The sequence below is a fragment of the Ixodes scapularis genome, unplaced genomic scaffold, assembly GCF_016920785.2.
Source record: "Ixodes scapularis isolate PalLabHiFi unplaced genomic scaffold, ASM1692078v2 PGA_scaffold3__209_contigs__length_174095766, whole genome shotgun sequence".
NCBI lineage: Eukaryota > Metazoa > Arthropoda > Arachnida > Ixodida > Ixodidae > Ixodes > Ixodes scapularis.
Genome location: NW_024609868.1, coordinates 146,968,757 through 146,985,056, shown reverse-complemented (window position 1 = coordinate 146,985,056; position 16,300 = coordinate 146,968,757). Strand labels below are relative to the sequence as shown.

The 16,300-nt window shown below is 44.2% G+C and overlaps 1 protein-coding gene across 1 annotated transcript; it reads right to left on the bottom strand.

Moving 5' to 3' along the window:
- Nucleotides 1–1,051: 1,051 nt before the first annotated feature.
- Nucleotides 1,052–14,968, bottom strand: LOC115332006 (hemocyte defensin Cg-Defh1-like). The gene is made up of 4 exons (XM_040222441.2): nt 14,930–14,968; nt 14,641–14,698; nt 13,439–13,486; nt 1,052–1,241 (listed from the first exon to the last, which is right to left on the bottom strand). Exons 1-4 carry the CDS (start codon nt 14,951–14,953, stop codon nt 1,111–1,113), a joined length of 261 nt encoding a protein of 86 aa, XP_040078375.1. The 5' UTR covers nt 14,954–14,968; the 3' UTR covers nt 1,052–1,110.
- Nucleotides 14,969–16,300: the final 1,332 nt, after the last annotated feature.

The window sequence follows — 16,300 nt, the reverse complement described above, 5'->3', positions numbered from 1 at the left end:
CCACACTCGTCCATCTTTGGGAGACGCTAACACTGACCCCGTAACAAAGCCACCCAAAAGATGTAGCAAAAAATAGAGGAAGCAAAAGAGAAAGCCAAAAAGAAAAAGCCAAAACATACAATGGGTCAAAAGCAGCATCACCCAAAAGGGGACGTGTGTGGCGTTTCCCAAGTGTAATGCTAACGCAATTTTTAAAGACGGGGTCACACTGCCCATACATAGTACAAAAGACAGTCTGCCTACAAATTCGAAGGCAAGCCACCATGAGATCCGTGCTTCGAATGCCACATGGCTACGAGTTCAAGGAGAAACTTGGCACGCGGCATTCGAACCACTGATGTGTGCAGACTTTCTTTCGTATGATGTATAAGCAGTGTGACCCCGGTTTAAGAATCCACCAATATATATTTTTCTCTCAGCCACCCTATTATAGTAGGATTTATTTAATCGCTGAAACATCCGGTATACATAAAACAGAAGGCAATCCACGCAGTCGTATACTTAATCCATCCGGTGGTATTTCAAACATTTTAAAAGGCGTGACAATGATTGTCCTAGGGATTACGTGCCGTTTTACCGGGAACTGATAGTATTCTCTAACCAAATCGCTCTTTGAGAAGACATCACCTTCGTGGGGAGCGTCTGCAATTTATATCACGTTTGTTTTGCGCCTCGGCGTATCTTGCGGGGAAAATACACCCCTCCAGACGTAGAGATAGCACATGTAAACAGAGAGGTCCAGGCGTTATTAACGCGAATACACACGTTTTCTGCTTCCTGTCGTTCTCAGTCAGGTGGGTTCCGTCCCTGGTATTCCGGACAAAAAATGGTAAAACATTTAAAACTGGAATACGGGTGGAAATATACGTCAGGCAGAACAAGAATATGTGACTATCACGATTTTTTTTTTTTTTTTTGGTAAACACCTTCCTGCGACGTGGAGAGATCAAAACGATGTTTCGTCGCATACGAGAAGTGACGATATTCAAGATGGCTGCGCTTTCGTGGAAAAGAGGTGGCGCAGGATCCGACGCAGAGAAAACATTGTAAATTCATAGCAGGAGGAACCATCATGGAATCATTTTATTGAAATGTAGGAGGGCAACGTGGCTAAATAGGATTAAGACACGTGCAGTCAGTGAAGAAGGGGAAGTTTCTGCATTCCCCCACTCTGTACCCAATGCTGAAGCAGTGGTTCGAGCACGCGATCTCCGACTCGGGGCAGCCCCAATTCGGTGGACCTGGAAGAGGAAAAGGATTCAATGATTCAAGTTTTCCTTATTTGCTACGAATAAACACCCATACTATATCGTTTCTCTTTGACTAGTATTATTTGTCAACTATTATAGTATGACTTAGGCAACAGATATACGCTGCACATTACGTTTTGGAACGATTAATATCGTCCTCGAAAAAGAACACGCCAAGCTTAGCTCCCCTTGGGACAGAAAAGAAGTCGGTTAATTCAATTGATATCCCTAATGTTACGTGGACGGGTGAGAGGAAGGCCGAAATTTGATTGAGATACATATTTTCCTCAGGTCAGACTTGTCGAGTGGATAACTGCGACGGGAATTGCTCCAGGTCTCCTAAGCACGTGGAAGGTTTAATAAAAATAAGGCGACTTCCGGGGAAAATTACTGCAGAATAAAATAGGCACATGTCTCCGGGTCCCTCTACAAGTACTGCACGAATAAAACACGAGCTGCGGAGCACGTGGCTTTCGATATATGCTGCGCCACCTATAAGAGCGACCGGAACCTGATGAAACTGGCCAGTGGAGAAGGGGGCTCCTTGGCCCACTCCGATCTGCCTGCACCTCCTTTAGTATTGGTGCTGCATATTCCTACGTCGCTAAAGAAGGTCACCGTAAAGCAAAAATTCGACACGAGTGCTGCGTCAGTGTTCGACTCGAACCACACGCGTCCGGAGGAGGCTGCATTGGAAACATTTGCCCCCCCTCCCCCCAAACACACACACACACACTCTTAAAATTTTGGGGGCATTAACTACGAGATGTTTCGGTGGCGTACTGTTAAAGACATTTCAGCCCCCCCCCCCCCCCCCCTCTTAAAATTTTTGGGGCATTAACTACGATATGTTTCGGTGGCGTACTCTTATACGCTGGTCACACTACTAGTACGTCATACAGAAGACAGTCTGCACACACTAGAGAGTTCTACTGGAGCGTCTTCATTTTCCGTTCCGCTCCGAGGTGTGCCAAACTGCGCATACGCGGCCCATTACACCGGAACGTAGAGCGGAGGTCCAAAAAGGCGTTTTAGCAGACCGTTTCTCTACAGCGTAAGAGCGTTTCAAGAGTGTTCGAAAAAAAACGCGTACACAGCCACACGAATAAACGTTTATTGTACTAGTAATTAAAAAAAAGAAACTAAACGACAACCGCAATAGAGTGAAAGGGGGGGGGGGGCGTTTTTGTAAAGGTAGTAAGGACGAAGGCAAGAACAATAAACACAAAATGAGTGTAGGCACACACCCAAAGAATATTAAGCTATAAAATATAAAAATCATCACCACTGTTTGTGTGCGAGCAAAGACGAAGGTAGAAGCACGAGCCTGTTGCTCTAAACGATACTTAAACTGCACGAGCGCGCGTGCTGGACAGGGACGCTGGAGGGCCGGCACTTGCTCTTGTAACTAGAGTGCTTTCATACACAGGCGCACTTTTCCTTGAGTGGTAACATCTCAGCCATTTTCCCGTCCAATCAGTTTTTTATGCATATTGAAGTGCGTGGAATCCGGTGTCACTCAGCTCGAGCGCGCAGCTTTGGCTAATGCGTAGACGCCATTTTACCGCCCAAGTCACGCACGAAGTGCGCGAGAGCGTCACGCGCTGGCACATTCAGTGCAACAATGGATGTCTTCAGCCTCGAACAGACAGACATGTAGGCGCCCTACTTGTAGCTTCTGCTACTAAAAAGTGAAACGAGATATATCAATGTACTTACGTATTCGAAATAGAAAAATGAAAGAAAATAAAGAAGAAAGTTTGCGCGTTGCGAGTACACCCTAATACGACGACTACAGTGTTGTGCAAGGCTAGCAGAGCACTTTCACGATAAATTCCCGCTGTTCTCAAGGAAGGATACCTCTACTAAGGAGATTAAAGCTGGAGAGACACCGAACCTATAATTTGTATCACACATGCCAGGAAGCGTCGAGGCTTCCTCTCCAAAGGCGGTCTGTTGGACATTGCCAACGTGGAAGAGGAATCCTATAGGAGGCAATCCCGCTGCCAGAAGGACCTGCTGCTCTGCAAACGGGTCTTCAAATCTCAGCAACCGTCACATCGGCGCAGAGAGTTGCTGTCCCCGGTGACGATACGTTTTGCATGGTTCTTTGTCGACTGGAGTAGCCACATGGTACTTTGTCGACCGCAGTAGACAAGAGAGTAGAGACCACTGACGTGGTCTCTATTCTCTTGTCTAGAGCCATGACCATCTGCTCCTCGGAAAGAGACAAAAGAAAGGAGAAACAAACCATACTTGCTCACCTTGAAAAAATCGGTTATTCAAGGAGTTTTGTTCAACGCGTCGCCCGTCGACAGTGCTGCACGCGCAATAACCATGGATCGTCGGGTGACACACAGCCCGGCCACATCGCGCGCCTATGGAAAAGGGACGAGCGAGGCACTGGTGCGTGTGCTCGGAAAAGAAGGGATCCATGTGGCGCACAAGCCATTGTCAACATTGGGACGGCTCATGCCAAGGCCGAAAGATCGCTTCCCAAAAGAGAAAGCACAATGCGTGGTCTATAAGATACCGTGTGCAGAGTGCCCCGCCGCCTACATCGGTAAAACTAAATCTTTTCCCGAACGCATGCGGTAGCACCAGAACGATGTGCGCAATTTCGATCGCGAGCGGCCCCGTCGCGGAACATTGTGAGGTCTTTGATCATAAGATCGACTTCGGGAACGCGCACGTGATAGACACGGAGCCACATATTCGAAAACGCCTGTTCTTGGAGTCGCGGCATCTCTTACAAAATAGCAAATCTGGACTTAAGTAAAAAGAAATATGGTTATATAAAAAATTGGGCATATCTGGCCATATAAAGCACGTCAGTTTATATAAGGCTTATCTAGCCAGATCTGCCCAATTTTTTTATATATACATATCTGGGTCTGCCAAATAAGGGTATATCTGCCTCCCATATCAGGGCAGATATGCCCCAATCAAATAATGCAACCTTCATGTACAGGGTGTTTTTTTTATTCTTGCAGATACGTTTTTAAATGAAGTCATGAAAGCTACACTTATGCGGTTTGTGCGAGTGAGTTATACGCCCAGGGGGACATTATCTGGGTGGCTAATCTTTGCGATAAGTCGGCTAATTAATTGAAATTCACTACTTAACTTTACAGTTAGTGAGGAGCGTCGTCCAAAATCCATAAATCAGTCATTTTCAGAAAACTTTTCAGCGCGTGAGAAGCGCAAAAGTGCACTAAAGTTACCACTCGTGGAGCAGGTACAAGGCTAGCGGTTTCGGTAAGGCGCCCGCGCAATGTTTCTGTCTCTTATCTTCAAATCTTCAATATGCGCAATTGATTAATTGGTCCAAATACCTGGAATAACTTCACTTTAAGGATGTTAACAATAGTTAACCAATTACATGAGACTCATGCAATATAGATCAATCAACTAGCGTCTAAGCGAGTACATATGACTTATTGCTTGGACGACCGAAACGGGCCCATATATCATTATCAGGGGCTATATTTGCACGCGTATATGGCGATATTAGACCGTATTTACGCACTTATATGGCCACATCTGGCAGTATTTGCCCACCTATACGGCGAAATATGACCGTATTTGCTCCCATATATGGCGGAATATGGCCATATCTGACGGCTTATAGTATCATATATGGCCGTATATAAAATATATCAGGGCCTTCTCTGACATTTTCGTACGGGATATCCAGAACACACCGGGGAACATTAACAGGTCCCTCGGGCTTTACCATCTATTTACGTCCATGGCCCGTGTCACGTTCACAAAACATCAACTCGGTAGAGGAGGAAGGAGAGGTCGAAGCTCGCGCTGTCCCCTTCCATTTTAGTCACCCCTGAAGAAGGAGCCAAGTCGACCTCGAAACTTTGAAAACTCTTTGTTTCTAAACTTTTGGTTTGAGTTTTTTTTTTCTAATTGTTCCCCAAACCAGACAGATTTCTGTCGAACATGTTTACTTTTAAGTGTTACTGTTGGCTTCAGCATTGTAAAAGTAGCCTGTATTGCGTGACGTTCCATTGCACCTGTAGCGAACATCGTAGCACAAGTAAGGCTAAAAATATATGTAGAAGCTCAAGCCAAAAAAAAAACGCAATTAAAAAACAAATAAGTGTAGCGAAGCAAAGTGGTTTTATGTCATCCCGCAAGGCAGATACGTACACTACGTGCCACTGTTAACACGAACAGAATAAACACGTCTTTATTTACAGTTTATTCCTTTGACAGCTATCGAGAGCGCTCGAATTTTGTCGCTCAGATTAGTGCCGGAAACAAACGCTTTCTCTCACACTAATAGGTAGGTGGGAGCCCTTCGAATTTAAGATGAAAACATAAAAAACAGGCTATTGATTGTTCGCGCTAACGGTGTCGCGCAGTGTACACAAGCGCCAAGGTACCCCATCACAAAGCGAAGCATACGAACAAGAGCTCATTTAGTAGCCCAACAAATTTAGCAAACAAAGTAAAACAAAGTAATTAGCAAAAAAGTAAAACAAAGTAATTAGCAAACAAAGTAAAACAACGTAGCCCCCCCAACCCAAATAACCCTACCCCTCCTGCTTAAGACCTACTCGGCCAAGGCAGGTGATCCTCCTTTCCATATTAAAGACATGTTTCACACTCACAGTAGCTCAACAAGTAGCCCAACAAAATTTAAGTCCGTTCACGGACCGCTCGCGTAGACAAATCGCGCCCGCTGGCTTCAAGAAGGCAGCACCTGCTCCCACCGTCCAGGGGCCGCGAAAGGATTGCGGCCGGCGATCTTCCGAAGCAGCCAGAGGTGCTCGACCACCCTGAAACATTTTCTAGGGAGGCCGTTTCAAACCAAGTGTGCGCGGCCATCTTTGTGCAGCGGGGTTAATACCGGCCAAGCGTGCTCCCAAGCAGGCTTCCAAGTGACGACCTCCCAGTTCGAATGCCCTTCCAGAAAAAACACCATTTACTCAAACTTTACTGAGTAAAACACGCTTCATAAAACGGCGAGGTGGAGATGACGCTGAAATCCCGGCTGCGCATGCGCAATGGCGAATCCGCTTTCCATGGAGCGAAAACGGTCTGCTAAAACTCCGTATTTTTTTTTCGTTGTATTACGGTCCCGTCGTATTGATCATAAAAAAACACACACACACAAAAAACATGCTTTAAATTCACTCGTGTTCGCAGATGTCATCGTGTCCGCGTCGAATACCTTTGTACGATGCACGAGCAGTTTGACTGTGACTTTCTGCTTTCTACTTGTGACGTCATTACTAGAAAATTAGCACCCGTGAACGACACGACAAGCTCGATCGTATGTGTGGCAAGCCCGGCGGAAGCTCGAAGCCATCGTGACCATAAAAGCGACACAGTCAGAGTTGACAGTCTGACGGTACTCTTATTTCCGTCCATGAAAGCGAAATAATACGACCAAAGTACTCCGATCCTACTAAAAGACAAGAGTATCCAGTCGTGGCTCGCCACAGTGATCATTAAGCCCCGTAAACCCTCGGTTGCTCCCATTTAGCCAAAAATGGCATACTCTACACCAACGAAAAAAAAAAAAAAAAGGTTTTCCCCCACCCTTCCCTTGAAATGAAAATTCAAGAGCAATTCCACCCTGCAAAAGTGGATGAGCAGTGAAGCCCTTTAGCGCACGACACAGACCCACACCGAGGAGCCCGAGGAAACTAGACACGCGCGACAGGGCCGCCACCCCGGGAGAGCGGAAGCAAAGGAAAATAGGCACGCAAGCGCTCGGAACGACGAGAAAGGGAGGGCGCTGCGAGTGTAGACATGGCCGGCGCGGTCGCACAGCGGCAAATGTTTGAAAAACCTTTATTGTCTACCTAAGAGTCTCCTGATCTTGAAAATAGTACCTATTAATAACTGATCTACTGAATAGACCTATTGCTAAATTACCTAAGCATCAAAGATAATTAGGGTTGTTCGTTTTCGGGTTTTATATATTTTTGAATTCGGGGGGTAAAAATCGGGTGCTATTTTTCAAGCTGATAATCGGAGGAAAATCGGGTTTTTTGTGGACACATTCCGAAATTCGGGTTTTTTCGGGTTAAACATACAAATGTACTCAATACTACATTCGTTCTTTTTTTTTTTTTTTTTTTTTTTTTGTCGGAGCGTAATACGAGCTTTTTAACGCTAACGCATTAAAATTAGGGGTCTGTTTCATGCTGGGAATCAGGGGGACATCAGGGTTTTCCAGCTCCGGTTGCCGTCGGTTGCTTCAAAGGAAGTACCACCTGCGAAATCCTCCTCTCACTCAGATGTCAACACAAACCCCGACCGTTTGAGGGAAAGTCGTCTTCGATCAGATACTTCGCTATGGACTAAACCTGTTAAGTTTTCCCGATCTGTTTACGCGACTGACTGGCTCGGACGTTGTTCGTAAGAAAGGTTGGACGCCAGCGAGATGCCCATGCCCGAGAGATCCTACAGGGTGTCAACACCTCAGCGGTCGAAGGGGGATAGATAGATAGTGCATTTCACAAGCTGCGTGCACCAGGGCCGAAGCTACGTGGCGTGCCGAGGTAGTTCCACCTGCACAGCGGGGGGACGGAAATGTCTCTCCGAAGCCCCAACGCCTATTGTCGCTTTTCCTCAGCCGGCCTCCGTAGAACGTCACGGTGAGTTAGGCACGCCCGTTGGGCGGTTGGTTGAGAGTCGTGTAGCGTCCACAGTGCTGCACGCAGCTTGCGAAATGAACTATAGGTCATTGTTGTCCCGATGTAGGGTAGGTAGCGTGTGTGTACCGCAAACTCCGTGCGGCGTAAAAATAAATAGGTTGGTTATCTGGTTTTGGAATTCGGGGAGAAATCAGGTTTCACCTGATTCTTCTGAAACATGCTCGGGGTGTAAAAATCGGTGAAATCGATTTTTACCCGAAAACGAACAACCCTAAGGAGAACGCAGGGAATGGTGTTCCACGCGCCGCACGTGCCGGCGTCTGCAGCGGTAACTGTTCTAAAGCAAAAGGATAAAACCAAATGGCATATTGCACACGCGTTAGTCAACGTTTTATTTTGGTTAGTTACTTCGAATCTTTTACACGGGGAAGGCGTGCACGGGCAGTGCGTGCGGCGGTGAGAGCATAGTCTTTTTTGACAAAGGGGATTATGCGAAGATCTCAATGAATCTTGAGAACAGTTTCTTGTCGTTTGAATGTATTGCAGACGACATAAGGCGTTAATAATTTGTGGCTAACGTTTAAGGAAAGAATTCTTACTCTCATGGACGCTCATGTACCTAGTACATTAAGCAGTAAACTGAAAAAGAGGGAGAAACCATGGATTACTGGTGAGCTAATTTGCATGATACTTTACAAGGTACTGCAAAAATAAATCTGAGGATAACTTTTGTAAACTGCGGGACCTAACGTCACAATATAAGAAAAAACTGAGAGAGTGCCAGAGGACCTTCTTTCAAGGTTTAACTTTAGACCTGCAAAGCAACAACAAGAAGAAGTTTTGGAAATTTATGAAACGGTGCGGTAAAGATAAACTTGGGCCCCCCAGTCAAATGCAGCATGAAGGGTTTGTAGTAACAAATGATTATGATAAAGCTACATTATTTAATGATTTCTTTAAGTCAGTATTCCTTCCCGATGAAAATGTTTCCCTACAGATGGTCAGCGACCAGTATGTTGGCATGCCGCAGGTTGAGTTCTCCATTAATGGAATCAATAAATTGCTTGTTAATATTGATGAATCTAAAGCTACTGGTCCTGATGGTATCTCCCCTAGGGTGTTAAAGTATTGTTCGAGTGGAGTAGCGAAATATCTTTTTGTCATTTTTTCTAAGTCGATACAGGAGGGACAACTACCTGATGATTGGAAAATAGCCAATGTCGTGCCAGTTTTAAAGGGCGGATCTAAAGGTATTGTTTCGAACTACAGGCCGATCTCGCTTACCCCAGTGTGCTGTAAAATTGTTGAACATGTTTTGTACTCGGCGTTAATGAAGCACCTTGTTTTGATCGGCTTTCTGAATGATCAACAGCATGGGTTCCGATAAGGTTTTTCATGTACGACGCAGTTAATCGAGTTTTATCACGATATTGCCACAGTATTTGATAATAGAGGTCAAGTTGATTGTATATTTTTAGCTATCAAGAAAGCATTTGATACTGTCTCTCATTCGGTTTTACTGCAGAAACTTGAAGTTTTAAATATTGATAATAATGTGATGCACTGGTTAAGAGATTACCTAGCTTCAAGGCAGCAACAGGTTGTGGTAAATGGGACATGTTCGGGTCGTGTTTTTGTAACATCTGGCGTGCCACAGGGGTCTGTGTTGGGACCGCTCCTCTTTCTCATTTATATTAATGATATTTCCCGAGGAACTGAATCAAAAATACGTCTATTTGCCGATGATTGTGCATTGTACAACGCAGTGTCTGGTGATACGGATTTCACACAGCTTATGAGAGATGTTAAACGAATTGAATCATGGTCTAGTAACAATAAGATGTCATTGAACGATAGTAAGTGTGTTCATGTGTGTTTCACTAGAAAACATAATAAATTGACTCATCAGTACTCCATTAAAAATGAAAATATTAGCATTGAGCCATCTTATAAATATTAGGGTGTTATATTTTCTGAAGACGGAACATGGACAGCTCAAGTGAACAGTGTTGTTTCCAGGGCAGGCAGGGCTTTAAATTTTTTACAGCGCAACCTTAAACATGTAAGCAAAGAGCTTAAGGAGGCAGCGTATAAAGCGTATGTTAGACCGATATTAGAGTACGCTTGTCATGTGTGGGATCCGTCTTACCAGGTTCGTATCAGTGCTATAGAACGTATTCAATCTGTTGCTGCTCGGTTTGTCCTGGGAAGATACGATCGTTTCAGTAGCACCACTGAAATGAAAAAGGAACTGGGATGGGTGCATTTAAATGAACGTCGTAAAAGGCTGCGCCTCAAATTCTTTTACTCGATTTATCACAACCAAACAGGAATTTGTGCTGCAAAGTTTCTGCATTCCCCATCTTACCGTTCTGCTCGTACAGACCATTGTTATAAGGTTCAGCCGTACTTCTCCAGGACAAACATTATGAAACACTCTTTTTTTGCACGAACCATTGCGGAATGGAATTCATTGCCGGCAGAAGTGGTGTGCCGCGAGAATGTGGACCTCTTTTTTAATGCATTGTGCCCCCCTGCAATAATGCCTGTATAGGCGCTGCGGGTTTTTCATGAATAAAGAATAAAGCATAGCCTCCTAGTTCGACGACGGAGCCATAGAGTGTCCGGTGGCAGATTTGGGGAGCGATGATCTGGTAGAGCAGAGCATCAAAGCCATTTCTCGGGCAATCTGGACATCAGCGCACAGCATTTGCAGCGGCGAGGACCCGAAACATGGTTTTCAAACCCGACGAGAAAAGAAGCGATAGCGCGAGGAACGCGAAGACATTCCATCGCTCGGGAGAAGAGTGTTTTGGCGTCTCGCCGCAGCGGGGCGCAAGTCAAGTGGTTCTCCTCTCATCCGTTGTCTGCTGCTCCACCTTTTCAATTCCGGCGGCTGCTTCTCGCGGCGATCTGCCAGGCTTAGCCAGTATAAAGAAGGCTGTGTCTTCAATCACTGCACACGAGAAATGTCCGGAATCCTAGCCATACAGAGCTTCATCGTAAAAAGTTCTGCTGATGGAACAGACCAACCTCACTAGCCAGTTTGACTAGCCACCGCTGCCGCAGTGCATCGAGGGAACTTTAGCCCTTTTGCACGCGCGACAACCCCGCTGGGCGCTCTTGGCGTGCAAAGCACGAGACAGCACAAGCCCTCTCATGCACTGCCGTCAGCCTCCCGTGAACTAAACTTATGGAACTTATGTCGGCGTCACGCATACGCCGAACACTTAGTGAGATCGGTCTACTCGTGCTGAATCAGTGAGAACACGAGTCTAAGCCGAACGCTGCCGCAACACTCCTTGTGCCCAGCCTGTTCCCTACGGAGGTCTTCTTTAGTGAAGCGGGAATCTTCAGCACTACGGCTTTTTACCTTTCTTATCGAGGAGACGTTGGGCGTGCACCTCCTCGTATTCTCGCTCTCCACTCCGCAGTTTAAGCGGCCTCCAGGTAGCCCGGCACGTATTGAAGGTCACAACCTCCGCCATTTCCATTTATGCTACGTTATCGAGAGTACTTTAAATTGCGTTTAAATTAAGACGAATTTTAAATCTTGCTAAGTCCATTTGTTTGTGACTATAGTTCCATTCTCCAAAATAACCGGTTTCAGATTTCAAGTATTGTTTCACGAAGAACCTGAAAAAGCTCAAGGGGTAGTAAAGAGGACATTGTGATCGCCATTTAAAGGCGTTAACTCAATCTATGCGCTCCAAGTGTCCTAAAGAAAATAAAATTTAGGATCATATGCAGCATTGTTCCCTACTAAAACGTATTCAACGGTCACGAATCACCCCCTTTTAGCGAAAGCGTCGCGTCGCGATCCTTGTTTACATTTCGAGAGAGAAATACTCGCTGTATCGTAATTTTGGCATTCTGAGGACGCCGACTATGCCTAGATTTGCTTAGCACTCTTTTAGTTTCCTCATAAGAGCTCTAGGTTTAAGCGAGTACAAAATATGACTTTTGTTTTCGGATGCAATTTGAGCCTCCGACCGCAAACAGAGGTTCACGTATTCTTAAACTGACAGCTTTTTGCACCTCTGGCAAACCTTTAGTCACCCCACCGATCATATCAGGATCAATGCGTGAATTTATAAAGAAAAAAAAAAGTTGAAGTAAAGGCTGGTCCAGACATCTGCGTTTCAGTGTAGCCAACTGCGTCACGACCCTTTGCGTTCTTCGCATTGCACGCCATTCAGGGACAGATTTATGGGCAGGCTTGGGAAGGGAGGGGGAGGTTGCAGAGAGATGACGTCACAGACGAATGTGACGTCATGAGCGAAGCGTTGCCCAGACCTATTTTGTTAACCTAATATATGCTATATCACCAAAATCTGAATATTTCTCTCTAAAAAGGCTGATGTATGTCCTTCTTTTCATTAAAAATAAGTTGACTTTGAAGAGCTTAGGGGAACCGGTCGACAACCCCCTCCCCTCGTCCCTCTTAAATGCCTCTCGTCGCAAGCAGTCATAAACAATCATAATCCAGTCGGTCACGCTCAAACGCAAAAAGTTCTTCGCAGAAAGCGCTCCAGCCTGTTTTCAGTAGGAAAACGCTTTAGCGTCCGCGTACTGAAATACGGGCTGCCTGCTTGGTTTATACTAGGGGATGTCGCGAACTTTTATCGCACCGGAGGTTCGACTCGTTAGCCGAATTCTCGTCGAACTTGCCGCAAACTTGGACGAAGTTCAACTTTTGAACAGTGTTGTCCGACTTGTACGCAAAATTGACCAATTTCGGAGAAAAATCAATTTACACGGTAATTTATTTCAAAATCAAAGTATAAGTAATGATTACGAATGTTAATAAAATAAGAGAAACGCACCTTTACTATTTTAATTTAGTTAGTTTCTTACGCTCCTCCGCCAGGTGGCGTCAGCTCGTTCTCAAATTCCGCACATGTGCATAAAAGTCGAACGGCAGTGAATGTGCTGCTGAAATAAAACTTTGGTTGGGGCTAGTTGGTTCATATCGATTAAAAGGTTAAAAGGCGCGAACAAACAGGACGAAAAAAAGACACACGTACGTCACGGATGGCGCCTGTCCGTGTCATACGTGTGTTTTTGTTTCTTCGCGTCTTTTAACCGTTCTGTTCAACTTTGCGTTAAAAGTTCGAGAAAATCGAACCTGGTCAAATTCCAACTTTGGCAGGTTGGCGACATCAACGAAAGTCAACGTGACCATCACCATCCTATCAATCACAATATGCCAGGTGTTCAAAGCTCCCGCATAAACATTTTTGACTGCATAGCTTATCTGTTTAATTTTTTTCTTCAAGATGGCCGACATCGGCTAATCAGAAAGTTTAATTGACTAGATAATCCAGTTAAAGAGGACGCTAGAGCGCGGTACTCTAAAAACATTCAGTAGCTTAGATGAAAAGAACCTAGTCCCAAGAGGCAATGTTTATGGAGTAGGTACTGTGGATTTTATCGATACCACGTTGAATGGCGTGCACATTTACCTACCTTAACGTGTTGGTCACACAACCTCTTAATCCCATATGCCACAATTCTTGGGAAAAAATTAAACCGAGGTATCTTTTTTCTTCCTTCACTAACCTGGTTTATCCTCAATGTGAAAGTATCCTGCAGATGCAACCGATACGGCTGAAAAAAAAAAAAAACAAGATTGTTTAAGCATATTTTTATTGTAGATGCTTTAGTAATGGTGTTCGTGTGACGCACCGGTAATCACGAACTTCGATCAGAACTATTGGACAGATCTCACACAGGCAACCCGATGAGTGAATTAATATCCCTGAAGCGGCTGGACAATAAGCCGAAAGTAGCTAAAACGGCGGAAATGTTACGCAGACGCCCAGTTGTCAGAGGAACCCGGTATGCGCGTTACAGACAAAAAAAAAAAAAAAACGAAACTGCGCCGCTTTTTACAGTTGCTCACAAACAGGTACACTCTCAGAAATAGGGGGTGTAGTACCTACACCCTTTGTCTCATGTATAACACCTCAAAACTATATTTCGACGTTAAGTCCACCGACGTTGAACTGAAGATACCAACTTTTACAAGCGGCTTGTTAGCCGTGTGATATAACCTTACAAAATAGCCAGTGTACGTGTCAAAGACAACAACAACAAATTACACTGAGGTTTCGCAGCAGGGGTCAGGGCCAACAGAAGTTTGAGTGTTTTCATGCAGTCTTTAATGCGAACATTAGCTATTTGAATAAGTTGTATCAGTCGACTATTAAGCTGCTCGTAAAAGTCGGTAGCGCGGACAGAGGACCGAACGTCGAATTGTAGTTTTTGAGGTGTCATATCTCGGACAAGGGACGTAAGTAAACCACATCCCCTCTTTCTGGGAGTGTACATTCTGCTGATAACAACGTACCCATTAGCAGGGTATGTCACGCGAGAGCGTGGCGTTTTTCACTCAAGGACCATGCGCCAGACTGTATTTAAGCGACTGCGTTTTCGTCTCTTATTATTGGAGAGTTAGAGCTCGAAGAAGTACCATCACTAAAAGGACAATACATTCTTGTAGAAAAGCGAGACACCGAAGCCACTTTTTCTTTTATCGCGTGCAGCTTTACCGTTTTTCACAACACCTCTTCCTTCCAGTATGCTACATCAAAATATTCATTTTTTCAAGGTTTAAAAAAAAATCTACAATATTTATTAGTTTCTAAGATAACGCAAACTTTTTGACATAAAGTGGTACTCATCTACTACCGTATATGCGCGAGGTCTCCTCCATCTTGAGCAGTTGTGAGTATATAAAAAAATGTGTAGCAGAAACTCACCCAAAAGGGCAAATAACGTGAATCTCAGGGCCGCCATGTTTTCTCCTAGTGCCGTCACCTTTCGAGATGCATATTTCAGTATATATTTTAATACAATGAAAATAGTGATGTTAATCTCATCACTAAACACTTTCAGGCTTTCACTATATCCGTTCCAAAAGAGAAGTGATAAAGTTTAGCAAAAATGTTTAAGGCTGCCAAGCTCTCCACAAATTTAACCTATTTCATTTTTCTTTTGGAAAAAAATTAAATGAAATATTATTTCTTTTTGTATGAAAGTTTCTATTACCTGTTGCAGCAAAGCATCATTCATGTTTATTATTGGCTCAGTCAATTTATTGACTTGTTAGCTGTGTGTTAGTAAATTTAAACTAAGGAGCCGAATGCACAACTTCGTTTGTTAGTTGAGAAATTAGAGATCCGGAACGTGGAAACGGAGTAGTAAATTTGAGAACGATGCATGCTCTGGTTATTTATTGAACAGTGTTTTGTTAAGCATCTGCTTTAAGGTATTTCCGTAATGCAGGTCTTATTTTTATATCCTGTAACACGTTAGATAAAACGTCCTTACCGTGGACTGCTGAAGGAATGCTTATGTTGCAATTTTGAAAGTCGTATTTGTACCCTCGGGCGAAGCATGATTACTTAGATATTGAGCAATACGAGCACCTGGCAGGTCCACAGATATTGTCGCTGATATCTCTTCGCCAAAACACGCCTTTGCTGGCTGCGATATGTTACAATGTTTGCCTCAGCTGTTTTATCCCAAGAATTTCATCACTCAAGACGTTACCAGAAGCTCAACGCGTCGTGTAGGCGCAGATAATTCTAGGAAGAGACAACGATCCCAATGGCCAGGAGTCGTTCCCTTTAAAAAGAATGTGTTGTGTTGTCCACACACCCGAGTAAACCATCTGGTATTCATTGAATATTGCTAGAGAGCAAATCAGGTCGGTTTAACGACGACTACGTAAACTGTATAAATCAGTTCCGTTCAGCAAGCGCAAAATCATTTATTTGAGTGGAAAACGATCAAACATTCCTACAGGTCACCACTCAGAAATTTTGTTTACACGCTTTTACCAACCCTTCATGTCATTTTAAGTATCGTCAAATATGCAAAACGATGTATTCAACGCCAGCTTACGTTGCCTGCAACTGCCCTTTGTCAAAAAAAAAAAAAAAGGTTTCACTTGATTTCTTAAATTTCCTGCTTAGTCGCCCAAATATGTTGTGGGGCAACGCACAAAGAAGGGGGTTACAACTACAAAGTAAAGATCAATTCAAAACAGACTTTAGGACGACGACATATCAGTCGCAGCGCCGAATGGACAGGCGGGCTCTCAACGTCTAAAGAACAGAAGAACCTGCCAGAGGCTGAAATTGGTTTTCGAAATTTATAACAAGCTCTAGAAACTTGGCAGTGATCAATATTTAAAGCGGAGAACCTACGACTCAGAGCGTTAAATTATTTCAAAAGTTCTCACCACCACTGATGCACGCATAGACATTTTTAAACAATATTTTTTTGTATACGACATCGAACTGTGAAACAAACTTCCATGTTTCGTTTTTCTCTGCGCTCTATTTCTGAATTTCATAATGTTTTATGTCCTTTGTCTGGAGTGTAAGAGTGTCCAAATGTGTACTTTGTACACCC